Source organism: Ranitomeya variabilis, chromosome 3 (assembly GCF_051348905.1).
Source record: "Ranitomeya variabilis isolate aRanVar5 chromosome 3, aRanVar5.hap1, whole genome shotgun sequence".
Lineage (NCBI taxonomy): Eukaryota > Metazoa > Chordata > Amphibia > Anura > Dendrobatidae > Ranitomeya > Ranitomeya variabilis.
The window spans coordinates 617219244-617242148 of record NC_135234.1 but is presented as its reverse complement, the minus strand read 5'-3'; the positions used below and the strand labels follow the sequence as shown (position 1 = coordinate 617242148).

Below are 22905 nucleotides of genomic sequence, written 5' to 3'. Positions count from 1 at the left end.
CATGACAGTAGCCAAGTTTAGAGGGGGAGTACAAAAATGTACCCTTCTGGTTGCAGCATTAGTCCCTATACGATGTATGGCCATGTATATACATATCACTAGGTCCAATAGTTCCCATACCACGGCCACCACATGGATGAAATCACACAGTTAAATACAATAGCTGCTTACCCATGCGCCGGAATTACCGGCGTTCACTTCCGGTTTTTAGTATATTTAAAGCACAATGAGACGCGTTACATGTATACCCTGTTGAAAAAGCCACGCAAAACGCGCGTCCGGGGTGCCAAGTGAGGTGGGGGTACGAACCCTGACTACCAATGGGTAAGCAGCTATTGTATTTAACTGTGTGATTTCATCCATGTGGTGGCCGTGGTATGGGTACTATTGGACCTAGTGATATGTATATACATGGCCATACATCGTATAGGGACTAATGCTGCAACCAGAAGGGTACATTTTTGTACTCCCCCACTAAACTTGGCTACTGTCATGTTCTCCTTGTAATGCCTCCTGCTTTATGTCTGTGCTGACAGCATGCACATTTTGTACTTTGTGTCTTTGTGATCTGTATATTGATTATTAAGGTGATTATAATAAACTTATTTGAATATTTTTATATAAATATGTTGAAGTGGACGTTCTTGCTCCGTTTTTTAGTGGTAGGTGTCAAGACGTGCTGGAGATTGAAAATTCCATCTCCAAACAGCTTGTTGGCAGAGCGAAGCATGAAGTTCTCTAAAATTTCGTGGTAGATGGCTGCGCTCATTTTGGTCTTGATAAAACATAGTGGACCTACACCAGCAGATGACATGGCTCCCGAAACCATCATTGATTGTGGATACTTCACACTAAACCTAGGACATCAAGGTCCCAGAGTCTGGATTAAGAATGGAGAGACAGACAATCCAAGCTGCTTGAGGTCTAGTGTGAAGTTTCCACAATCAGTGATGGTTTGAGGAGCCATGTCATCTGCTGGTGTAGGTCCACTGTGTTTTATGATGGCCAAAGTCAGCACAGCCGTCTACCAGGAAATTTTAGAGCACATCATGCTTCCCTCTGCAGACAGGCTAAAAATCAACTTTTTCATTCCTATCATGCCAATTTGTATTAATTCTTGAAAATCACCAGAAAGGTTAATGAATTACCTGACAGTAGCTTTCAGTATGTTGGGTGGTGCTGTTTTTAAAATGGTATCACTTTTGGGGGTTTTCCAATATATAGGCCCCCAAAAGCCACTTCAAACCTGGATAAGTCCCTATAAAAAATTATTTTGCAAATTTTAATGAAAAATGAAAAATTACTGCTACATTTTTAAATCTCCTAAAATGCTAACAAAATAAAATAACATTTTACAAATGGTGCTGATGTAAAGCAGACATGACGGAAATGATATTTATTAATGTTTTCCTATGGTATGACTATCTGAATTAAAGGGATAATCAAAGTTTGAAAATTGCAAATTTTTTTAAATTTTTGTCAAATTTCTGATAATTTTAATAAATAAACACAACACATATCAACCTAAATTTACCATTATCATAAAGTATAATAATGAAAAAAACAATCTCAAAATCACTGGAATTTGTCGAAGCGTTCCAGAGTTATTACCACATAAAGTGACAATGGTCAGATTTTTTAAATTTGGCTCTGTCACTAAAGGGTTAACATTCTGACCAGACTGTATGATGCCCACTGCCATGTCAAGGCGAACCTCTCTATGGGTCCTAACTTTTATTACCTTAAAGGAACGGTGTTGAGCACAATTTTTTTTTTACACACACTACTCATATATAGTGTTGAGCATTCCGATACCGCAAGTATCGGGTATCGGCCGATATTTGCGGTATCGGAATTCCGATACCGAGTTCCGATATTTTTGCGATATCGGGAATCGGGATCGGAATGCATATTCACATGTAAAATAAAGAATAAAAATAAAAAATAGGGATATACTCACCCTCTGATGCGCCCTGGTTGTAACCGCTGCAACCGGCAGCCTCCGTTCCTAAGAATGAGCGAGTGAAGGACCTGCGATGATGTCGCGGTCTTGTGATTGGTCGCGTAACCGCTCACGTGACCGCTCACGCGACCAATCACAAGCCGCGACGTCATCGAAGGTCCTTCACTCACTCATTCTTAGGAACGGAGGCTGCCGGTTGCAGCGGTTACAACCAGGGCCCGTCAGAGGGTGAGTATATCCCTATTTTTTATTTGTATTCTTTATTTTACACATGAATATGGATCCCAGGGCCTGAAGGAGAGTTTCCTCTCCTTCAGACCCTGGGAACCATCCAGGATCACTTCCGATATTTGTGTCCCATTGACTTGTATTGGTATCGGGTATCGGTATCGGCGATATCCGATATTTTTCGGATATCGGCCGATACAATCCGATACCGATACTTTCAAATATCGGAAGGTATCGCTCAACACTAGTCATATGCACACAGTAAAATAATGTATTTGGTTTATAAATGGCAAGGAACCAGTTGATGTCTATTTCACAAACTACTAAAACACACAGCAGTCCCCAAAATTATTTCTTTGGCCTATAAATGGCAACGCGACGGCAGATACCAGTAATTTATTTGCAACTCTACTTGACAACACACACTATTTCAGAAAACTACTAAAATAAACACAAAGTAGTCCCAAAGAATATTTCTTTGGCCTTTAAATGGTAACAAGATGTCTGATGATAATTTTTTCCCAGACTACTACAAAACACACACTGGTCATGAAAACTTTTTTCTTTGGCCTATAAATGGCTACGAGATAGTTGAGAGAAGTTATTTATTTGCAATACTGCTAGGAAACACACACCAATCCTGAAAAATGATTTCTTAGGCCTATAAATGGCAACAAAATGGCTGATGACAATTGTTTTTTCCCAGACTACTAGAAAACCCACACTGGTCCTAAAAAATTATTTATTTGGTCTACTAATGACATTGAGACATCTAATGACAAATATTTATTGTTCAGACTACTTGAAAACAAACAGCGGGTTAAAGGAACAGTACTCCCACAAGCTCCAGAAGTGCCCACAGTCTAAAAGCATGTTCATTGGCTACACTGCAGCCTTTCAATAAGCTTTACTAGACTGGAGAACCCGAACAAGAAAATGGACTTACAGTAAAAACTCTGTGTTTGAGGTTCGATAACAGACACTATGTGCCTGGTACCTACCCCGTATTTTCCAGTTTGGGTTCGCTCATCCCTACACATGATGTTAAAGCACAAACTTTAACATGTGTATATCAAAAACTAAATAAAGCACCAAAGTAAAACAAAGAGGCATAGTTATCAAAACTGTCTAATGGTTAGGCAGTGTATACGTAAGCTGGACATTCTTAAAATTCGCCAAATTTATTATGTCGTTTCATGCTTTTTGATAACTATGTCTAATTTTAAGAATGTCTAGACTAAGTTTATGCCACCTATTACTTTCCGTTCCCTTACCTTGGGCCAGAAAGTTGTGCCACAAGTTTGGTAACTGGTGATACATTGTAGACAATACCCCTTTTAAGACACTCCACACCATTTTCTTTGAAACCTCGCCCATTTTTAGACAAGTCGTAAAAATTGTTTAAAACATATAATATAATGAAAGTCATGAAAGAAAATATTTTGGGAACAATTTACACCTGAATTCTGGAACATTTATCTTGATTAATATGCCCCAGTGGATTAAAGGGGACCTGTCACCAGAAAAACAATATCAGTCTGCAGATATGGGCATCATTTTCTGGTTAATAATGTTACTAACCTACCGAGTCCCTGCACGTAGCCAAGGTCTGCAGGGAGAAAATTAACTTTAGTCTTTATTCTGCCGGGAGGCAGGTTAATATTGTTTTTGCTGGTGACGGGTTCTCTTTAACACGTTTTTAATTAATTATTTTGTCCGATTTTCATCTGTTTTATGGATCAGACACTTTTAGTCTATGTTAAACACGGATGAAAAACATGAGACATCCTAGTTACTTTCGTGTTCCATCCAGGTTTCATCCATTTTCATTGCTAATAGTGAATGGATTAAAAAATGTTCTGACAATTTATCTCCTTTAGTTTTTCAAATCGGACAAAAAAAACAAAACCGTAGCAACGTGGATACAAAACACGAGAGAAAAAAATGGTCCATTTTACAAAGATATAAAAATGTGAATGTAGCCTTAGGCCACCATTGTGAGGCCTGTTTTGTGTCTGCCTTCCCCCATATTTAATGAGCAGAGGATGAACAGTATGTTTGTGCTGGAGATTAATGTGTAGTTCTCAATTTAATGAGTTAAGGTCCGTATCTACGTATCTAAAACCCTTAATGTTGTGGGTTGAAAACCATTTTATTATGAACTATTTTCTGCCTAATAGACAGAATTTTAACACTAGAAACAAAAGTAGTCATCATATGTTTAATATTGAAGGCATATGATTAACATTTATAATTGTTACACATTTTAGATTGTCCTCTGGAAGCCAGACTCACCTGAGCATATACAGAAGAATAAGGAAGTTCACTTCTATGTAAATGCTTCTTTAGTAAATGAGGTTAAGGATACGCTGAAGGAATCTTCCATCACATATACGTGAGTAAAGCATGACTTTTAAGGTTCACATTTTTTCTGCTATCCCAACGAACTAATCCTTCTCTTTTACTTAGAGTTTTGGTAGAGAATACCCAGAACCTAATTGATCAGCAAACATACAATGACAGTACTGGCCTACGAAGCTCGGCTTCTTACTATGAACAGTATCATTCCCTAGAAGACGTAAGTCTTAATTTTATTTGTAGTATTATTTAATACAAATATTCTAAATAATACAAATATTGAATTTTATTAGAGATGAGCAAAAAGATTTGCACTTAGCACCAAATTTGGCCAGATCATGCATTCCCAGCAGTCAACGTCAAAGCACTCTCCTGCTGCTGGGGACCTATCCTAATGTGAATCCTCTCCTAGGCTGAAGCCTGTATGTGTAGGTAGGACTCTGCTGCAATTAGAACTGTCATGGGCTGATGGGTAGAGTAATCCGCCAAAAAGCCCATATATAAATAACAAAAGACTAAGAGTAGCCATCTCTATGCATAACTAACAAATAAAGTGGCACTCATGTAAATGTGAAATATGGGAAATATGAATTGCATTACTGCTCTAGATAATAGGAAAAAATGGAGAAACTTAGCACATAATTTCGCCAATTCATGCATGCCCAGCAGCCAAGGACAAGGCGTTCTCCTGTTGCTGGGGACCTATCCTAATGTGAATCCTGTCCTAGGCTGGAGCCTGTATTTATGTAGGTAGAAAGGACCTTGCTGCAATTAGGATAGTCCAAATATTTTTGCTTACATATAATTTTTATAGTCTTCCTCTAGTATTACCCTCTACACTATTTGAACAAATGTACACTTACACAAGCTTTTATGGCATCGTATTTTTAATCCATATTCATTAATATAGAGTTTTTCCCCCCTCCCCTTTGGAGCTAAAATAGCTCACACGTCTCTGTAAAGTCTTTTTAAAAGATTTTGGACTGTGTCTGTGTGAATTTTTGACCATTAATCTAGAAGTGAGGTCATATACAGTACTGATATTGGATGAGATAAATACTACTAATAATAATGAGATAGCTTGGATTGCAGTCTCCCCTCTCATTAATCCAAATCATTTTCAATGGGGTTTAGTTCAGGGTTCTGTACGGCAGTCAAATTCTTCCACACCAAACTCACCCAACCATACCTTTTATAGACCTTGATTTGTTCGCTGTGGCACTGTCATGGTGAGTGTTTTTTCTCTAGTTTTTTTTTCTTCAGAAATGGCTTTCCGTAAACTGTTCTCACTAAATTGGAGACATACCACAGTCCAAATTGCTTTCATTTGCTGAAGATTTATCTTCACTGGAATCAAGGGGCTTCAACTAACCTATGAATACACCCTCATAGCATTATCCCTCCTCTACCAAACATAATAGTAGGCACAGTGCAGTCAGATAGGTAATGTTCACTGTGCATTCATCAAACCTAGTGAATGCCGAGTAAGAGGGACCCTGTAATAATAATCTTTATTTTTATATAGCGCTAACATATTCCGCAGTGCTTTACAGTTTGTACACATTATCATCGCTGTCCCCAATGGGGCTCACAATCTAAATTCCCTATCAGTATGTCTTTGGGAATGTGGGAGGAAACCGGAGTACCCGGAGGAAACCCACGCAAACACGGGGAGAACATACAAACTCCTTGCAGATGTTGTCCAAGGTGGGATTAGAACCCAGGACTCCAGCACTGCAAGGCTGCAGTGCTAACCACTGCGCCACCGTGCTGCCCTGCACTGTACTGTCCCTAATGTATCCCTATCCCCAGGGTTACTCCTGAAGCTGAAATGAAATCAGCTGACATGTGCTGGAAAAGTTCCGGGCTCATCGCCAGAACCCACAGCTAACAGGGGGAAGCGACCTTAGACATACCTATACGTCTAAAGTTGGAAAGGGGTTAGGTGTGTCCTAATACTTTTGCCCATATAGTGCATGTCAATAAAGATCTGCTTCTACCATATTTTAACACTACATTTTCTGAATGTATTTATATTTATACACATTGACATTTACCAAATGTATTCATAGCACCACATTGACTAATCGTATGCCAAAAAGGGTTGATATTCCATTTTAATAAATGTAATTATTGAAATACACATAGTTGACTATAGTGGTTACAGGGGTTGTCCGGTGATTTAAATTATTTAAAAACACTCAAAGTGGTGTAATATAATAAATGTAGTTATATAAAAGTAATATTAATTGTACAAATTCCATGATATTCCTATTCTGACCTTGTGTCCCTCAACTGTCTCTATACATCTGGTTCCATGTGCATGGAGATGTGTTGACCATTACTGTGGACAATGATTGGTCACAAGTTCGTACAGGCAGAGCATGAACATGTGGGTTCCAAGTAGCAGTGGGACAAGAGTGGTATGGAGATTGGTAACTATTTTTACATAATTTAAAATCCATTCTAAATCACTGGACAACTCTGTGATTACAGATGCATCCTGTAAATAAAAATGTACCCAAACCCACATACCACGAAGATTGAAACATCAGTTTTCCAGATAACGGTTGTTAAGTATACTTATTGTGTATATTTATTTATTCAGGACTTCTTACCAGATGTGATACTCGAAAGAAAATGTCACGATAATTCTTATAAAAAAATGTAGTGGATTATTGGATAATCCACCAAAAATAATCACTACAGCAAAACATAAAATAGGTGAAGTAGTTACAAAGAAATTATTTGTCCATAATTGGTTCATTAGATTAGTTGCTAATCCATAAGTGCCCATCTGGGTTACAATAGGCTGTAGTAGCACGTCTCAGCTGCTTATCCAGGATCGAGCACATGTTAGACTCTGTGTTTGTAAGCCCAAGCATGCAATATGCACAGGAACATGTGTTCATCTTCTGGATGTAGCCCCTCCGAACGATATCAGTGTCAAGTGAAAAGTGTCCAGCCCTCTGTGTGTCATGTGGTTTATATATGTCTCATATAGCACCTGCTTCTGTATATGATGCTACTATCTACCATGGGCTAAGTGTACAAAAATAACACATGTAATGTCAGCTAAACCTTTCATGAGGGTGAAGCAATGTACCAGTACAGGACTGAAATTAGAAATTAATATTTGATTATTTAACAATGGTCGACAACTTTTATAGTTGTGAAGAAAATCTATAAACATGGTAAGTATATCACCTATGCACAGAAGAGAACACAAATATACTAATGTTTAAACACGAATAAACCAAAAATAGTAATACTGCGATAACAATAGAGATACAGCCCTGTTCAGAAAAATAGGCCCAATAGTAAATGCAAAGGAGGCCAGATTAAAGCTGTGTGGTAGTCAAGGAACACCCTTTTTATACAGTATGTATAGTTTTTTTTTTACTTTGTCTGATATTTGTTAAATAAAGAAAACACCTTTAATTATTCTTGGCTTGTGCTTTATTGGTTTTCTTGATTCATGGGAGAGCCCTGTATTTTTGTCTAATAGCTATTTACTATAGTTGTGAAGGTTTTGACTATGAAGTTGAGAGAATGATTAATATACTAGAAATATGGCTTAATCACAGTTATATTTGTCCAACAAGATAATTTTATATCTGTATTTCTACTAGATATACCACTGGATGGAACAAATGGTTGGGTCACATCCTGATATGCTGGAAAAAATTAACATAGGAAAGTCTTTTGAAAATCGTTCACTTTACGTTCTGAAGGTATAGTTATAATACCTTAGAAACACTACAGTTTGGCTTTATAAAACTAGTTTGTGGTTCTGGCAGTTTGGGAAACTGTACGTACTGTAATTTGGCACCTACTGGAGACAGATGAGGAACCTTCTTTGTCAAGTCTTGGCTCACCTAGTAACTTAATGTGCAGTTTCTCATAGTTGAGGGTATAACCACTTCATCGAGACACAATAGGTTAGTAAATAATAACTGTAAATTATTATTTGGCTACATGCAAGAATATCCATGTATACCCAGGTAACATGGTAGGCAAGCTCCCAGTTACGGCTCAAGTAGTGTCCCATTAGTGATCTACAGTAACTGATCATCAACTGGGTAGTGTCATGAACCAATCTTCATATACATTTGACATGAGAGGTAATTTTATATCAGATGCCTTACTGAAAGCCCAGCTAAAAGGAGAAGAGGAATATTATCCCTCATGGGAACCTTTGTCTTTCAGTTATAGAGGCATGCACAGAACCGCTACAGTCATTGTTTTAATCATAGAGGCGTACCTGGAGAAGCTACAGTCAAACTGCAAAGAGCAAGCTGTCAATCAAAGTATCGGGGTGCGCTTACAGCTGCCGCTCATAATACAGTGAGCGATGATTGTAGCGGCTCTGTGCATGCCTTCATGACTGAATGACAGTAGCATCCAAGAGGAATAAAGTTCATTTTCTCCCTGCAGCCTCCCTTTTATTAAGGCAGCCAGACAGCATTGTAAAGATATTATCCTGCAGACTGGCCCTATATCTGTAGTTTAATAGTATCTGAGGACATGACAAGTTCCCTTTAAAAAATAAGAGCCATGTATTCACTAGATAGATAGATAGATAGATAGACAGACAGATCATCTTTTCACCACTGTTTTTTTTCTTAGATGACTGGGAAAGAGAAAACAGCAACAAATGCAATATGGATTGACTGCGGTATACACGCCAGGGAGTGGATTTCTCCAGCCTTCTGCTTGTGGTTTGTTGGGCATGTGAGTATCAGTTACAATACTCTAAAATGTTTTATAATATGTTCAGAAGCAACTTATTGCTAAAAGTCAACTTTTCATGACAATTCTTTCTGTGAAATTGCAATGTGGATTTCACCCACTTCAATGTAAATCTGCAGCAAAATGCTTATTAAAATGTGGATTTTACTGCTGATTTGCATTGCAATTCACTGTGAAAAAAAGTGTTGGCAATGTTGCTGTGTGCATATATGGAGCGCCCCCAGATGCAGGGCCGCGGGGCACTCGGTACCGGGCCTCTCAGTCTCGGTCTTGGGGTTGTCACGGTGGCCTGACCCGGTCCGTGACCCTGCTAAGGGCCCTCCAATAAAAGGTGTGATGGTGGTGCGTGGTGCGATGAAATAACGAAGACACAGGGTTGCAGTCTCTTTACCTCTTTACTGAAGGCTTCAGGATCCGCAATCCAGAGCACTGTTAACAGGGCTGGCTGAGACCGGCCGGTCCAAAGGCACATCCAGAGTTCCCTTTGCAGGTGGAAATCAGTGTCTACCTTCTAGCGCCTGTGTGTTGTAGTACTTCCCTGCTGAGCACCACGGGATAGTCCTCACAACTGTCGAGTCTATTTCTGTTCTTTCTCTCTCTCTCCGTCCCCCAGATGATATGGCTAGGACGCACCCATATGACGGGGTAGGCTTGGAGCTATTTTATAGGGACCTTAGGGACGCCCCTCTCCCACAGTTTGCCTCCGTTGTCTTCGTTAGGTGTAATGGTGAGACAGCCAACCTATGGTTAACTGCCCGGCCGTAGTCTAAAGTAATGCGTGGAGTCTCTTACTTTCTCGGCGTTCCGGCCACCGGCTACGCGCCTCAGAAGGATGTTGCTGATCTTGAGGCACGACTCCTTCTGGTATTATCTCCTTTTTGCTGTATTTCCGTTCCTCACTTCTCCACAATAAACCTCGCTTCTTGTCCTTTCTTAGGAGTCTGCCGCTGTAAGGCACAGGCACAACTCCGTGACGATCTGTCCCTTTCTAGGACTCTGCCAGGATCCCACCCCTGACAGGTCCTCTCTCTAGCTCTTCCAAGCTACTTTCTCCCTAACTTCCTGTCCAACCCCCAGTTTTACCAGAGCGTGAGGAGTGGCCTACTAGATAGAACCACTCCCCCTGGTGGCCGGAGTGTGAAGTGTAGTGTGTGTGTGTGATACCTGGTCAGGTGAACTCCTTTAGTGCAATCAGATGTAACATCACTCCCCTTAGCGGCAGAGCGACATTACTGCAACGACCAGGACTCTGGGGCGCTGCATATGCATGTATAGACATTAAAGAGAACATGACAGGACACCCATGCAGCCTGAAACACAAGCATCTTGACCAAAACACTGGGTGCGTTACTACAGTCGTGTAAGCTTAAGGCCACATTCAGACGTCAGTGATTTTTCTGATGTAAAAAAAATATGTCTGCAGTGTTCTTGATCTGATTTTGATCAGAATTTGGTCAGTGTGTCAGCTTATACCATCAGGGTTTGGTCAATTTTTCTCATGTAAAAAAGTAAAAAAATATGGCTGTTGCTTAAGCTTCCGTCAAGCAACTTGTGAAAACCAGACAGCACACAAATGACATCCTAGGGCTGTCCGTTTTTTTTTCACTGACTCATATGCTTGCATTGCCAAGTTAAGTGCATGACTTGTGTAGATAGCACAAGATTTAAAACTAGAACTATCGTTACTGATTACGTGCACCTTACTAGCTAGAGCTAGAACCAGGCCCTCTGTTCACTAGTGAGTCAGCTGGGGAAGCTGAGCAGAGTGGATTGGGTTGTGTTTGGAGCTGTGAGAGAGAAACCAGAGTCTCTCTGGAAATAGTCTGCACAGTCCGTGTGCCGCAAAATTCAAGTATCACTGGTTGCGATGGACCATAACTGTTTTGCTAGACCGAACTGTGACTAGCTCAGCTGTGTATAAGTAGCCAGGGTCTAGGATTTTGTGTTAATGGAATGTGGCCGGGAGTATGCATATCGCATACTTGCGGTCACTTGACAGCCCGGTGTCAGCGCCACCACTGGAGAATCCTGAGTGCATGCACAGTGAGGATTCACAAGTCTGCATTCATATTGAGTGACTGAAGACTTTTATGCCATATCTGGACAACTTCTTTCAAAGGTGGACATTCCATTTAAAAGGAATGCATCAGCAGAAAGTACATCAGGCTTTTATTATTGACATAGTTTTCATTCTATTAATTATATGCTGTACGTTTTTTTCTGTGGAAGCATCAATTCCATTCATCAATTTGTTGATTGTCTTCACCTTTATTCTACAGCTTTCCCAAATGTATTATTCTATCTTTTTGTACAAATTTTCTGAATTTGCCTACTTGATAAATATATAACATTGCACTATGTTACTTACTGTCCAGGCTGTGGGATTCTATGATAAAGACGAGTACATGACAAATCTTTTGAAACACATTAACTTCTATATTTTACCAGTGATGAATGTGGATGGTTATCACTTTACATGGAACACAGTAAGTATCCTTCTGTAGAGCAATTATTATGGCTAGTGATATTAGAAAATTTACCCAGCATTACCTATCCCCCTGATCTTCAGATCACAGACTAATCATACGTGTACATTCTTCAGCGTTTTGATGTAAAAATAATTCAGTCATTTTGAATTCAGTCAATTATGGCATGTTATCTGTGTCAGAAAGTTGTGTACTGTGTCCAGATCAGATAATCACATTACCCCTACCACGCTTGACTTTTTATATGATGATTGTATTGGGGAATGTTTCATGCAAGATATTCAGTGATGGGGCTGACTAAAGCCGCCAAAATTTTTGATGGTGCAAAGTAGACAGTTAACATATGTGGCTATTACTGTTTACAAGCATCTTCTATCGAGTCAAAGTTTACACTATCTAATACAGTAGTAGGCGTAATTGGTCAACTAAGTTATTCCAAATTGTGCCACAAATTCTGGGACATGGAACTATAATTTAGACTAGATCCTTTCTCTGCCAGTACTCAATAGGACGTACCACTCATTTAGAAGCATGTAAATAAATGTGTTTAAAACACAAAATAAAGAGATTATTATTATTATTATTATTATTATTATTATTAATGTGGAGCAAGCCATTAAATGGAATCTGCCAGCAGGATTTTACACCCCAAACTAGTTTCATGCACATGTCATAACTCGGTTGTCGGATAACCTGGGGCCAGGGGCTCCTTCCCTGTCCCTAGTGCTAGGGGCATCCTAGCTATCCCTGTTTCCTGGATTACTTCTAATTGTGAAGATGCCGGGGCCATGTACCTTGCTGAGCTCCTGAATTCGCCCTCAGTCTGTACCCATCCCCCACCCAGGGAAGTGGGGAGTAAAAATGTATGTAGATACACAAACCAGATTAACAAGGGAATACGTGCAGGGATAAAGGAAAATACCAGTCACACAAATATGCACTCACAAATAACAGAGTGGAACACCGGAGAGTGAAGGAAGAAAAAAAATAAGATAGGATGATAAATTTCACACAACCGAATAACCAAGCAACAGTCTTTAGATAAACACTCCAAACGCCTCCTCAAACAATCAACTCTTTCAGCTCCAGAGCCAGGCAGTAAGAAACTAACACTGGCATCCCTGATAGCCAGAGAAGAGTATATACACGAGAGGGGAGTGGCCAACACTGAAGAGCTGAGACCATTAAGGCAGGAAAGCACTAGAAACTCTCCACTGAACAGTTTAACCCCTGCACTGATATCAGAAACCTGCACAATTTAATATGATGGTGAGGTGCTTCTAATAATTGCAGGAGTGTGGGAAATCAGATGCTGCGGTCTTCTGGCACCTTCCTGTTGTTGTAAACCCAAAACACATGCAGCTTTTAAAGACAGTTCCAGCAATATATTTACATAGCCAGTCTGTTCCTCCAGTACTGAGAAATCAGTGTTTGAAATGATATGTAAATATGGTAGATCTGAACCCTCTGTCTGTCACTCCAGCTCTATTCTCCACCCTGTAACGCATCTTCCTGCTTGACTGATGGCTCCTTTGACTGAAGTCAACATAGAAGCCGTCAGTCAAGTAGGAGGAGGTGGCGCTTGGTGGGGAATAGAGCTGGAGTGACAGAGGCGTCAGATATACAATAGCTCTTCAGCCTCATTTGCATATCTGAATCAATAAATCCAAGTTCTGCTTTTGACTAATTATTCCACAACAACGCTTGGGAGATCATCAGGGTGTTCTTTCGTTAACAATGGTTTTTGCTCTATAACTGTACCATACTTATCAACAATCTTGGAATGACTGGAGATTATTATACTTGTCTAGGTTGCTTTCTACCCTCTTTCAGAAAATCATAAAGGGGAATGTCAGAAGTGCAATTAAGATATTTAGAATGATAATAAGAAGGACAACAGTAACTACACCTCTGAATGACTCTAAAGAAACACATTGAAAGAGAACCTGTCATCACGATTTTATAATGTAATGTAAGGACATGGCTGTAATGGCTCTTTATAACACAGATTAAATTGATACCTTTGGTGAAAAAATGCACTTTATTATTCTTCTGCAATCAGTATTTGACATCTTATGCTAATCAGATTTTGGTGCACAGGGGCTGGACTGTGCACTGGGTCTTCTCTCTGTCTGTGATTGCCTGCCACCCCACCCCACCACCTGCCTCTGGTCTGTGACTGACAGGTCACTGCTGAAATTTCAAACAGAGAAGGCCAGTCATTCACAGACCAGAGGTAGGCGGTAGGGTCGGGGAATGACAGACAGTGAGGAGAAGACCCAGTGCACAGTCCAATCCCTGTGCACCAAAATCTAAATAGCAGAAAACTTGATATGGTGATTAATGAAGAACAACAAAGCAGATTTCTTCAGCAAAGCTATCAATGTAATCAGTATTTCAGTATCATTACAGCCATGTCTTTACATTACAAAATCATGCTGACAGGTTCTCTTTAAAGCAGAGGTCTCAAACTGCATTCCTCAAGGGCTGCAAACAGGTCACGTTTTCAGAATTTCCTTGTACTGCACAGGTGATAATTTAATCACCTACACACATAATGATTATAGCACCTTGTGCAACACGTATGGTTTGCAGACCTCAAGGAATGTAGTTTGAGACCCCTGCTTTAAAGGAAACCTGTCATCAATTTTGTCTAATATAAGTTATGGCCATCATCTTTCAGGGCTGATATACAGAATTCTATAATGCTGAATTTCTGCCGTCAACCTGACCTGGAAGAGAAGAAAAATGACTTTTATTATACTCATCTGCAGAGCGGTCCGGTCCGAGGGGTGTTTTTGGTCCTGGTATGGCGCCTACAATCTTCTTGCAATGCCGCCCTCCTTCATGCTTCGTGTGGATGTTGCATCCCTGCGTCAGCCAGACAGTCTCCTTGGCATCGCATTCCTGCACAGGCATACTTCTCTGCCTTGTTGAGGGCAGAGCAAAGTACTACACTGCGCAGGCGCTGGGCCTCTCTGACCTTTCCCGGCACCTGCGCACTGCAGTACTTTGCTAAGCCCTCCTTAGCACAGAGAAGTATGCCTGTGCAGGAGTGCAACACGAAGCAAGCAGGAGGATGGCATTGCAAGATGGGAGGCGTCGGACCAAGAAGAGCGACGCCCCCGGACCGGACCGCCCCACAGGTGAGTATAATAAAAGTTATTTTTCTACTCTTACAGGTCGGGTTGGGGGCCGGTATACAACATTATAGAATTCTGTATATAAGCACTGACAGGTGATGGCCGTAACTTATACCGACCAAAACTGATGACAGGTCCCTTTAAGGTTTTGAAATAGACATTTTTAATTTGAATCTCTAAGGCCCCTTTCACACATCAGTTTTTCGCCATCAGTCACAATCCGTTGGCTCGACGGATGGACGGATCCGTTGCAGCTTGTGAAAAACTGATGCGACAGATTTGCTTTTTCGATGGATCCGACTAGCGGATCTGGCTAATTGGATCCTAAATAAATCGGAGCATGCTCAGTTATAAAAAAGGAATCCATCGCCAGATTCCATCATTTGAAGGATCCGGCGCCCATAGGCTTCCATTTGCGTAAACGACGGATCAGTCGCTGTCCGATTTTTCGATGTACACAAAAAACATTACTTTGTCCGTCATCTCCGGCCGCCGGACAAACAATTTTCGACGGATCCGGAGAACGACGGATGAAACGTGAGGCCATCCATCGCAATCCGTCGCTAATACAAGTCTATGAGAAAAAAACGGATCTGGCGGCATCAATCGCTGGATCCGTTTTTTTCAAAATTCGCCAGATTGTGACTGATGGCAAAATACTGATGTGTGAAATCAACCTAAGAAATGCAATATTGCTTAAACAAATTTTTTTAAGTTCTAAGAAATCCCAGAAGAGATATCATCATCTTGTATATGTGTATATGTAGCAACATTATTACCAATGTAACTGAAACAAATAGGATTATACAAGAAGAGTAAGAGCATAACACATTTCCTAATATGTGATTAGAATCGAATGTGGAGGAAGAATCGATCTATGCATCCAAATAACAAATGCTATGGGACCGACCTTAACCGCAACTTTGATGCTGGGTGGTGCGGTATGTTTCCCCCTTCATGCAGTTATTTTTGTTGTTTTTAGTTCTAACATGCTGTTGTAATTAATCTATTTTAGGTCTAACATAAACTTTTTATGTCTAATATATTGTGATAATTAATTCCTATTTCTAATCCATCCCCTGCATATCCTTAGTGTTCAAATCTAACTTCAGGCGACTCTTCAGATAAGCTGTCATGTATACACAAGAAGTAGCCATTCTATGACAAATGGTATTTTCATCACTTTCTCCCCTATGCAGGCTCTAGCTCTAATTTTAGTTGTCTCTGAGCTAGTGAGTGGCGATTAGCTCCTGTGAAGTCTCCTATAAGCAGACACATGATTGTTTACTGCTCACTTGTATCTATGTAGCTCACAGACAGGAGTAGCGGCATGGAGCATTGTAGACATCTACAGGTTCTGGAATTTCAACCATTTGGTTCTCACCCATATGATGGTAGACATCATCAGATAAATGTTCTTGTATTATCTTCTAATAACAATTGTGCACCAATATTATCACATTATGTTCCAGGGGTGGGTGCCTCCAAAAATCCTTGCCATGACACATACTGTGGGCCGTTCCCAGAATCTGAGCCTGAAGTGGCTGCAGTGGCCAACTTTATCAGACAGCACAAAGACACAATAAAAGGCTACATAACAATGCATTCGTACTCCCAGATGGTGCTGTTTCCTTATTCATATACCACAGAGAAATCGAAAGATCACGATGAACTGGTAAGAATTAATGCCCGTTTCGTATGTTCATAAAGATAATGTAAGACACAAGCCACTTGAAGTAGTAGTAATGGTCCTAGTTTTCTTGGTCTGCGCCCTAGATTCTGAACCATCATATATCAGGTTTACGATACAAGCCTAGTATGATATGTATACAGTATAAAGAAAATAAAACACTAATCTACAGTACACTACAAGCAGATTTCAAAGATATAATTTTAAAGGAATAAACAGCATTATAAACCTTTTACACGTATTTTAGGACCTTCTTCACACGCTGCGTTCTGCCATTTTTTTTCTGCAGAAAAAAAACTTGTTTTACGGCACCAGCAAAGTGAATGATATTTCGGAAACTTCATGCACATTTTTTCCTTGCAGTATTTTTGCATTGTTTTTTATCCATTCAAAGGAATGTGGGGAAAAATGCAAGTAAACAAGCATAAAAAAATGTGCAAAAACATTTGTATTTTACCCAGCATGTTTCCTGACAATACTCTGGGTTTTTCAGCAGAAAATTTCACTACAAATATTAAACATGTATATTCTTATTCGTTTTGCTTCTGGTTAGTTTTGCCAGTAAAAAGAGGTAACTACATGTGTTTCCATTAAGTTTGGTTAAAATGCTTATTTTTCATTTGTAGTTGCGGGTCGCAAATAGAGTTGCAGATGCAATAAAGTCAAAAAGTAGAAGCAAATATTCATCGGGTCCAGGAGCAGACACTATTTGTAAGTGATTCAATTTCCATGTAAACAGTTTGTCAGCGCATTGCTTATTACTTTTTGTGACCATGATGATGTGACAGAGGTGAGAAGGCACTATTCATCCATATTCCTAAGGCCAAGTTCACACTTTCAGTATTTGGTGAGTTTTTTACCTCAGTATTTGTAAGCCAAAGCCAGTAATAGGTGAAATAATGCAGAAGAGGTGGCGTGTTTCTATTGTACTTTTCCTCTGACTGTCCCACTAAGGGATGGGTTAAGAGTAGCCAGTTTAGAAGGTGTGCGCCCCCCAAGGTACCCTATGTATTACGTGACATGTCACATGATCCTTCCTGAAAGATCAGGTGATAGGTCATGTGAGTAACGCACAGGTGCTCTGGGGCACATCAGTACACCGAAAACGACAGACAGCGGCGCGCATAACCTTTTTTTCCCCTTGTATACGGCATTATAAATAACATAGCGCTATACAAAATAGAGCAGGGGCTATGAGATAAATTTTCCGCATGACAGACCGTGACTATTGTGGAGGCCAAACCAATATGCTGAAATTAATTCTGCTCAATATTAATATAGAAACATAATTATATGACTTAATATTGAGCAGAATTAACTCCTTAACGACCGCCAATATGCCTTTTAACAGTGGTAGTTAAGGGGCCTTATTCCTCAGTTCCGCTGTTTAATGGCAGTGAGAAATAAGGATATAGTGCCCCCCGAATTGGAAAATCTATGGGGTCTTGGGTACCGATCATAGCTGAGACCCTAGAGAACAGAATCAGGGATGTTTTTTACAGTCCCCTTTCACGTGATCACCGTTATTCACCTAATAATGGCGATCACAAAAAAAGTCTATTTACAATTAATTTCTCTCTCCTCTGATATGATCTAGCATACCAGAGGAGAGAGAAATGGGGTCCCCTGAGCACCCCCCAGTACCTCCACCATCCCCGGGCCCTTCTGCTCCGTCCCCTGGCCCTCCCCGTCATCTTCCTGGAAGAAAATAGTGGTTGCATGTGCGCTCTGCTGGCCGGAACTTGGCAACAATAGGAAATTTTCCTTATTTGATCACTTTGATAGTTAGTTATATCCAATTTATAAAATAAAAAAAATATTTGTAGTTAGGGTTGGGGTTAGGGCTGTGATTAGGGTTAGGGTTGTGTTAGGGTTATGTTAGGGTTGGGGTTGTGTTAGGGTCAGAGTTGGGGCTAAGAGTGTGTTTAGGGTTAGGGTTGTGTTAGGGTTGGACTTACAATTGTTTTTTTTCAAAAATAAAAAAAAAGTGATGACAATATGATGGCTAGTATTGAGCACAAGTGCTTGCTACTCGAGTTTGCATCGGGTGCTCAGGTAACCACCGAGTATTGCAGATCCCTGCATGTTTTTTTGGGGTGTCTAACAGCCACGAAATATGTGGAGTAGGGACTCGAACATGTTACTTGAGCACCTACGATATTAAGTGCATACCAGAGTGCCCGATGCAAACTGGAGTAGCGAGCAATTGCGCTCAACATTTAGGGTACGTGCACACGCTGCGGATTTTGGTGCGGATCCGCAGCGGATTTGACGCTGCGGATCCGCAGCAGATTTCCCTAAGTTTACAGTACCATGTAAACCTATGGGGAAAAAAAACGCTGTGCACATGCTGCTGAAAAATCCACGCGGAAACGCAGTGGATTATTTTCCGCAGCATGTCAATTCTTTGTGCGGATTCTGCAGCGGTTTTCAACCTGCACCAATAGGAAAGTGCAGTTGAAAAACCGCAGAGGAATCCGCAGAAGAAACCGCGTGAAAATCCGCAGTGAAAACCGCAGTGGTTTTGCACTGTGGATTTTCCAAATCCGCTGCGGAAAAATCCGCAGCAAAATCCGCAACGTGTGCACATACCCTAATGGTGACATATTCAACATGACGACCTAATGTTAACAAATTTTGTGTTGTACCTGTGGGTTCAAAATGCTCACAATACCCCTGGATAAAATACTTGAAGGGTGTGGTTTCCAAAATGGGGTCACTTGTGAGCAGTTGCCACTGTTTAGGCACACCAGGCCCTCTCCAAAGGCAACATAGTGTCCGCCATCGATTCCAGACAATTTTGCATCCAAAAAGTCAAACGGTGCTCCTTCCCTTCCGAGCCCTGCCATGCATCCAAAAAGTTTAATGTTAATTTTTTCCTTCTACATTGCTTCAGTTCTCATGAAGCACCTGAAGGATTAATAAACTTCATGAATGTGGTTTTGAGCACCTTGAGGGGTGCAGTTTTTAGAATGGTGTCACTTTGGGTACTCTGTCATATAGATCCCTCAGAGTCACTTCAAATGTGATGTGGTCAATAAAAAAATGGTTTTGTAAATTTTATTGGAAAAATGACAAATTGCTGGTCTAATTTTAACCCTTATAACTTTCTAACAAAAAGTTTCCAAAATTGTGTTAATGCAAAGTTGACATGTGGGAAATGTTATTTATGAACTATTTAGTTTGACACCACTGACTGATTTAAGGGCACAAAAATTAAAAGTTTCAAATTGAAAAATTTCCATTTTTCCATTTCCATTTTTTTCCATAAATAAATGCTAGTCATATCGAATAAATTTTACCACTATCATGAAGTACAATATGTCACGAAAAAACTATCAGAATCAGTGGGATCCGTTGAAGCGTTCCAGAGTTATTAACACATAAAGTGCCAGTGGTCAGAATTGTAAAAATTGGCTTGGGTCCCCCAGAGCCCAGATTGCCCTCATTATAATCCACCTATGCTCCCACTCCTAGTTTTGGCTTACAAATACTGAGGCAAAAAACTCACAAAAAACTGAACGTGTGAACATGGCCTAAGGCCGGGTTCACATTAGCATATCTGTGCGCAGCGTATGATCCGCATAGATCCGCATGCGTCATGTGTACAAATCTTTAACATGGTGTACGCAGGGACATCTGTTTGCATGCGGATGCGTAAGCATGTGTCATTTCGCGGTGTGCGGCTAACACAACATGTTGCATTTTTTGAGGTGTCAAATATTGCGCAATCATGCGCATGCGGATGATTGCGGATGAGTGCATAAAAAAACGCATTACTGTCTATGGGAATGCATTGGTATGCAAGGACATGTGTACGCATGAGTTCGATACGCATGCATACTTTAGACTGCGCATGTCCAGGAAATGATGTCACCACCTCTGCAAACGCATGCCAAAACGCATTTAAATGCATGCACACGCAGTGGTTTTTTTCAGCGCCATGCGTTTTGGCATGCAGATGATACGCTGCGCAAACGCTAATGTGAACCTAGCCTTAGTCAGAGAATATGAGGCCCTGTTGGCACCACATTAAGTAGCACATAAGTATCTACTGCACGCAGCCCATGATTGTTTAGTTCATCCTTCATGTATTCACACCTCTGAATGAAGTGAAATGACCACTGTATCCACTGTTACATTTTTGCAGATCTGGCCCCAGGAGGATCTGATGACTGGGCGTATGATCTAGGGATCAAGTATTCTTTTACCATTGAACTGCGTGATAAAGGCACCTATGGATTTTTACTACCTCCAAGCTATATAAAACCAACATGCAGTGAAGCTCTGACTGGAATTAAAATCATATCTGCACATATCGTGAAAAATATTTAGTTCAATTATAGAGAAAATTCATGAGCAAATTCTGGAGACTCTGGATATAGCAGTATATACATGAAGCATAAACCAGTGTATTACCTGTCTGTACTGATTGCCATCTGCCCTGTGTAACTGCAATAAAAGAATTTACAACATCAAGCAAGAGAGGGAGAAAATTCATGGAACGCTGCAGGTGATGTGAGAGCACATCGAAAAGAGGATGAGAAATAGGCATCATAAACTCTTCAACAATATGAGATTAGATTTACACAGATTTTATGATGTATCTTAATTTCTTTACCCCTTTGCCATTTTCCGTTTTTGCTTTTTCCTCCTCTTCTTTCAAGAGCCATAACTTTTCTTTTTCCTGTCAATACAGCCATATGAGGGCTTTTTTTGTGGGCCAAGTTTTACTTTTGAATGACACCATTAATTTTACCATATAGTGTACTAGAAAACCAGAAAAAAATTCAGAGTGCGGTGAAATTGAAAAAAAACAGCATCATTCCACAATTGATCTTTTTGGGTTATTAATTTACTATGTTAACTATACGGTAAACCTGACCTGGCAATATAATTCTCCAGGTCAGTACGAATACGCAGATACCAAACATGTATAGTATTTTTGTAGTTTAAGTAGCGAAAAAAAAAATTCTGAAATTTGTATTACCGTAATTTTTTTTCTGCTTTTGTCGCCAATTTCCCAAGACTTGTAACGTTTTCATTTTTTGGGATATGAGGTTGGTTGAGAGCTCATTTTTTGAGTCTTGAGCTGACGTTTTTATTGATACCACAGTGCAGACACGATGTTTTGATCACGTTATTGCATTTCGTTGCAATGTTGTGGCGGACAAAAAAGTAATTCTGTAGATACAATTTTATTTCGTGTTACACTGTGTACTAAAATGGAATTCATTTATTTTATATTTTGATAGATCGAACATTTCTTAAACCAGTGAAACACACACATATGTGTTTAATTGGTTCATTTTCAGTGGGGCAAAATGGGGGTTGATTTGAACTTTTGTGTTTTTTAATTTTTTTCATAGTTTTAACCCCTTCACGACAAGAGGTATTTCCGTTTTCTGCTCCTCTTCTTCCCAGAGCCAAGACTATTTTATTTATTAGTCAATATGGTCATGTGAGGGCTTGTTTTTTGCAGGACAAGTGCGGTTAAAATTCAAAAAAACTGCAATTCCACAGTTGTTGTTGCTGTGTTTTTTTTTACCATGTTCACGAAATGCTAAAACTGACCTGCCATTATGATTCTCCAGGTCATTAAAAGTTCATTGACACCATATATGTCTAAGTTCTTTTTTTATTTAAGTGGTGAAAAAAAAATTCCAAGATTTGGTAAAAATAAAAAATGGTGCCATTTTCCGAGACCAGTAGCGTCTTTTTCGTGATCTGGGGCTGGGTGAGAGCTTATTTTTTGCCTGCCAAGCTGACGTTTTTATTGATACCATTTTGGTGTGGATACGATCTTTTGATGGCCCGTTATTGCTTTTTATTGCAATGTAGCGGCGACAAAAAAATGTACGGTAATTCTGACGTTATTAATTTTTTTTCTCGTTACACTGTTTAGCAATCTGATTAATTATTTTTTTTATATTGATAGCCTGATTCTGAACATAACAATACCAAATATGTGTATATTTGATTCTTTTATGGTTTTATTTTGAAGGGGGAAAGGGGGGTGATTTGAACTTTTATATTTTTAATTTTTTTTATATTTTTAAAAACTTTTTTTTTTACTTTTTGCATGTTTCAATAGTCTCCATGGGAGACTAGAAGCTGCGGTACTTCGATCACCTGTGTGTAGAAGAAATTCTCACTTGCTATGAGCGCCGACCACGGTGTGGCGCTCACAGCAGTTTGCCAATGACAACCTCTATGGTTGTCTGGTTCAGACCTCTGGTTGTCATGCTGACCCATTGGTGACCAGCGATCATGTGACAGGGTCAC

At 39.9% G+C, this 22905-nt stretch overlaps 1 protein-coding gene across 1 annotated transcript in view; it reads left to right on the top strand.

Annotated features, from left to right (window-relative positions):
* Positions 1-22237, top strand: part of CPB2 (carboxypeptidase B2) — a 66644-nt gene extending 44407 nt beyond the window's left edge. Inside the window, exons 4-12 of the mRNA XM_077299735.1 lie at positions 4462-4586; positions 4661-4769; positions 8182-8283; positions 9179-9283; positions 11677-11787; positions 15781-15871; positions 16403-16605; positions 17247-17331; positions 20771-22237. Coding sequence (XP_077155850.1) covers positions 4462-4586; positions 4661-4769; positions 8182-8283; positions 9179-9283; positions 11677-11787; positions 15781-15871; positions 16403-16605; positions 17247-17331; positions 20771-20955 — 1116 coding nt within the window. The 3' untranslated portion in view covers positions 20956-22237. The remainder of the gene's footprint in view (positions 1-4461; positions 4587-4660; positions 4770-8181; positions 8284-9178; positions 9284-11676; positions 11788-15780; positions 15872-16402; positions 16606-17246; positions 17332-20770) is intronic.
* Positions 22238-22905: the final 668 nt, after the last annotated feature.